General features: G+C 58.4%; 1 protein-coding gene across 1 annotated transcript; it reads left to right on the forward strand.

Moving 5' to 3' along the window:
- Positions 1–478: 478 nt before the first annotated feature.
- TMEM270 (transmembrane protein 270) lies at positions 479–2,730 on the forward strand (the record flags this gene model as incomplete). The annotated part of the gene is made up of 3 exons (XM_079121998.1): positions 479–550; positions 1,881–2,315; positions 2,446–2,730. The coding sequence occupies 3 exons, from the start codon at positions 479–481 to the stop codon at positions 2,728–2,730; spliced, it is 792 nt and encodes a 263-aa protein (XP_078978124.1).
- Positions 2,731–4,975: the final 2,245 nt, after the last annotated feature.

Raw genomic sequence — 4,975 nt, forward strand, 5'->3', positions numbered from 1 at the left:
CCTGGTGCTGGGCAGGTGGCTGCTGGAAGCACCCGGCACTTGGAGGCCAGCACCCCAGTTTCCCTACTCCTTGGGTGGGGTGGTTCTCAAGTGGGCTGGCCCTGCACACTGTGGTCCACAACTGGGCTGGGGCTGCCCAGAGTCTGCCGGGCTCCTTAACAGAGCTGCTGCGGGCTTCTTTCCACCCCCGCCTCCATTTCTTACTCCCTTCTGGATGCCTGCCGAGACCCTCTCCCAAATTAACTCAGGGTCTCCTTCTGGCAAACAAAACTGAGCTCCAGGGGACTCAGGTCCTCCTCCCCAACCGTGGCATGGCCAGACCTGGACTGAGGACCCAGAAGGAGCAGGGACAGGCAGAAACCAGGGAAAGGGGGATCTCTTGTGGCAACCGGGTCCCCGTGGTAACTTGGTCCCCACCCTGAGGCATCTGTGAGGTCATCCCACCTCTCCCAGCTGGAGGAGGGAAGGGAGACCAGACATGGAGGCTGCCCCTCCGGTCAGATCCAGCCTCTTGGGGATTCTGCTGCAGGTCGTGAGGCTGACAGTGCTGGTGAGCGGGATGGGGGAGGGGGCTGCACACTGACCCTCCCCAGCCACCTCTGAGCTGCTGAATGCCAGCCTGTCCCACCAGGGGAACCAGGCCACCGCCTGCCTTGGGGAATAATCTGACTGCTTCCAGAAGCAGCACCCTGCACTGCAGTGCCAGGATTTCTCTATGGAGGGTCACCCTAGTGGGCTAAGCATGGCACCCCACACCCATTTTAAAAAAAATATGCAGATACTTGCATTTGGGACCACACCTCCAAATTACAACCCCTCAGAGGGCTGGGTGGTCAGTCTGGGTCTGTTTCTGTGCCGCAGAATGGAGAGAGACTAGGGCACAGGAGAAAGAGACAAGTGGATTGGAATCTCAGCTGCTCCACTCTTTAACTGTGTGACTTGGGCAAATTGCCTTACCTCTCTGAGCTCTGCTTCCTCTCCTATAGGACGGATCTCACAGGATCATACAGACTCTCACTCCCGCTCACCTCAGCATCATGGCGGGGGGAACCCTGACTTCCTACCCGCACCTGATTCTTCTCCTGGAGGGACACCTCAGGCACCCTTCCTTCCCCACCAAAGCTCCACCTCTTGGCTCTGCTAGACCAGCCCATGAGGGGCACGTGCACCTAACCCCCAATGGCTCCGCCACCCTGGTCTCCAGAGCCTGTGGGACCCGGGCTCTGCTGGTCTCAGGATCTGGGGTACCCAGGTTGGTGGAGCTGGGGACTTTTGGGCTCTATTGAGGGGTCTTCCCCCAGCCAACCCCACTCCTCAGTGGATGGGGGACACTCTTGTCCAACCTGCCACTCATGCCAGCAATCTGGAAATCTTGGGTTCCTCCCTCTCCTGCACCCCACTCTCTAGATCCATTGTTAATTCTGCCCCTGAGACCCTAGCTACCCTGCTGCCCTTGTGATCCCAGAGGCCACTGGTGCCCAGGCAGGCCCAGGTGTTGGGGAAAGACAACTGACCCGGGTTCAAATCCTGCGGGATGGGGGGGTGGGTCACACTGTGTTACAATAACAATCATCCTAACATGTCTTCTGCTTCATCTGGAGCATTGTAAGTGATCATTTAAATACAACAGGAAGGAAGCAATACAACACAAAGCACTTGAGAACGATCTGCCACAGTGGGACTCGAACAGGCTAGGCAAGTGCTCTACCACTGAGCCACACCCCAGTCCCAACAGGAGACACTTTTCAAGTGGACAAAGATCACCCTCAGGCCTGGGGATGGGGAGGACCCAGCCCCCTGTGACTGGGGTCTCCACATCTAAGCACAGGTGGGGTCCACCCCAGGTGACTGGTGACCCTGGTGTCCTCCTCCTCCTGCAGCTGGTCCAGAACCGGGTTCACCTGTACAGCTTCCTTCTGCTGAAGATCAGCCTCTTCCGGCACTGGGTGTCAGGACTGGCCCAGGAGGCCCGGGGCTCCTGCAGCAGGCAGGCCCGCTGGCCCACCAAATTTGCCCCCTGCCCCCTGGGCCGGGCTCTGCGGGCAGGGTGGGCTCTGCTGTGGGTCCCGGTGTGGCTGCTGCTGTGGGCACCTAGGCTGGTGCGTGAGGCAGTGCTGGACTGTGCCCGGGCCCTGGGCCTGGCCCTGCAGCGCCTGGGGGCCTGCACGTGGCTGGGGCTGTCTCTGGCCACCTCGGGGGAGCTGCTGCTGTCCTGCCTGCACAGCCTCATGCTGGCAGCCCTGCTGTTGTTGCTGCTGACCTGGAGGCTGTTCCAGAAGGCTCACCGCTTCAGCCTGGGCTGGCTGCCCAGCCAGGTGGGTGGGCTGGAACGGCTGGGCTGCAGAGGGCAGGCCAGGGGTTCTGGGCGTGGCCAGGGCTGGGAAGAGGCCCATGGCCAGGCAGCGCACCATGAGTCTCCCGGGGCCACCTGCTTGCTTGCCCCAGGCCCTCCTGGAGAACCAGGCCGTGCTGAAGCTGAGGCGCCTGTACGGGTGGGTGGAGAGCACCGTGGCCCTCGCCTCCTGGCACCTGGCCTATCTTGTCACCTGGACCACCTGCCTCGCCTCCTGCCTGCTGCAGGCTGCCTTTGAGCACACGGCCCAGCTGGCGGAAGCTCAGGGGGCTGAACCGCAGGAGGCCCCAGGACCCTTGTCTGGGTCCTGGCTCCATGAGCCCTCCACCCACGAGGCGGGGTCCGTCCTGCCAGAGCCTGGAACCCCTGGAGAATAAATGTGACCCCATCTGCCTCTCCTTCTCTGGCCTGGCCTAGGTTCTCACTGCCTCTCCTCCCACTGAGTTGGAGGGATCTTCTCTGTACCCGAGGCTGCATGTGTGTGTACATGTCTGTTGTCACAGGACGTACGCCCAGGGCCGCCCTGGGAAGGAACCACATTCTGCGAGTACCTTTCAGCTGTCAGATAAACATCTTAGATACTTTACACAGAATCTGATTTAAATCTAGCAACACAGGCATCTGGCTTGATGAGAAAATGGATAAGGACTTCAGCTTTCCCTGGGTCACAGAGCAACTCAAGGGCAGAGACAACACTGGACTCTAGATTTTTTTGGTTTTCCAGAACCCCTAACTTTGTCGAATTCCTTGCCCCTGGTTCTCAGGACCCTGTGTTGGGGAGATGGGCAGTTAGAGGCTGTGGCCTCTGGGGGGTGCCAGGGCCTCACATTTCAGAGATGCAAAAAAACGTCTTTTTGAGTGGTTACTCTTAAGCCTTTCTGCAGCGAATCCATCACCCATTCCTTCATAGCTGTTCATCCATCCGCCTGTCCACTCATCCCCAAATTCAACCACAGAACCATCCATCCATCCATTCACCTGCTCACAGATCCATCTGTCAATCCATCCATCCACCCACCAATTTACCTACCTACAAATCCATCCGTCTGTCAGTCCATCCATCCATCCATCCATCCATCCATCCATCCATCCATCCATCCATCCATTGATCCATCCATCATTCCATCCATCCACCCAATCACCTGTCTATATATCCACCTATCCATACATTCATCTGTCCATTCATCTGTCCATCCACCTTCCTACAAACCCACACATCTATTCTTCTGGCCATCCATGCACCCATCCATCCATCCACCCACCCACCCATTCACCAATCTACAAATTCACCTATCCATCCATTCATCAGTCCATCCATCCATCATCCATCCACCCATCCAATCACCTATCTACATATTCACCTATCCATCCACTCATCTGTCCATCCATCCATCCATCCATCCATCCATCCATCCATCCATCCATCCACAAATCCACCCACTCAACAGCACACCTTGTGTTGAAGGACCACCGTCTCCCTGGGGAGTGGGGAAGCTTTCCAATATCTCTGTACTCCTCCTTACCTGGGAGTGAGGACAAGGTCCTGCTGTGCGGGTGGCTGGTGCAGGGAGGCGAGCTCAGGATGCAGGGGTCAGACCCCAGACCCAGCCCTTAGGTAATTCCCCTGAGAGGAAGGGATGGGCTGGTTTGTGACAGACATCACCACTCACCCATGTCTAGGCCAGAGGGTGAGGTGCGTGGGCAAAGGTTCCAGACAGTTCCTCCTGCTCTCCCCTTCTCCATTCTGGTTCCCAAGGCAACCAGGGCCTGCAACTGGCCCAGGTTGGGGAAGGTCCAGGCCTTTCTTTTAAGTTCAAGAAGCAAGCTTGGTCTGCCCTGGGAGAGACTCCCAGGGGTCCCCACTGACCCTCGAGGTAGAAGGCTCGGGAGGGACCCACAAGATTCTGGTGAAGGGGAACCGGGACCCGATTCCACAGCACACGCAGCCTGCAGGGAACCTGAGCGCAGGGGCCTCTGAAGTCTCTTGAGCTGGCTGGGGCCAAGGAGGTGCTGGGCAGGGCTGAGCCTGGGCCTTGGTGGGGGAGGGGAAGACAGAGGGGCTCAAAGGCCCTGAGGGGAGAGGAAGGCTGGTGGCCAGTGTCTGGGCGGGGGAGGAGAGGACAGTGCCTAAGGCGGCTGGCTGGCAACAGGCTGGAGGCTCACACCAGCCTGGGTAGGGGCCAGAGGTGAGATTGCATATGTGACTTTGGCTTTTTTCCTTTGCCTAAAAATGACCCCAAATACAGAAGTGTAAAGGTAATGTCTCCCCACTCTGGTTCTAGGCTTGGGAATAGTGTCAACCCATGTGCCACCTGCACTGTGGCAGGCAGGATTCTCTGCATATTGCAAACCTGGCTCGTCCCACGGGATAAGCCCACACTGTGCTGATGAAATTCTGGGCAGGTCCTTAGGCCAGTTGCTTGTTTGCCTCTCACAGTCTGGCACTTGCCTGTGGCAAGTTGATCCCGATGTCCAGACCTCCTTGTTCTCATGGCTGTGTGGAGGCCATCAGCTCAGCTCTAGACTGGGGGGCATCTGGGGTGCTGGCGGGAGGGGTCCGTGCCCCAGGGAGCTCCCCTCCGACCCTCCTCAGGCTGCAGTCGCCCCTCTGGTCACGTTCCT

This window comes from Sciurus vulgaris (assembly GCF_902686455.1).
Source record: "Sciurus vulgaris genome assembly, chromosome: 18".
Lineage (NCBI taxonomy): Eukaryota > Metazoa > Chordata > Mammalia > Rodentia > Sciuridae > Sciurus > Sciurus vulgaris.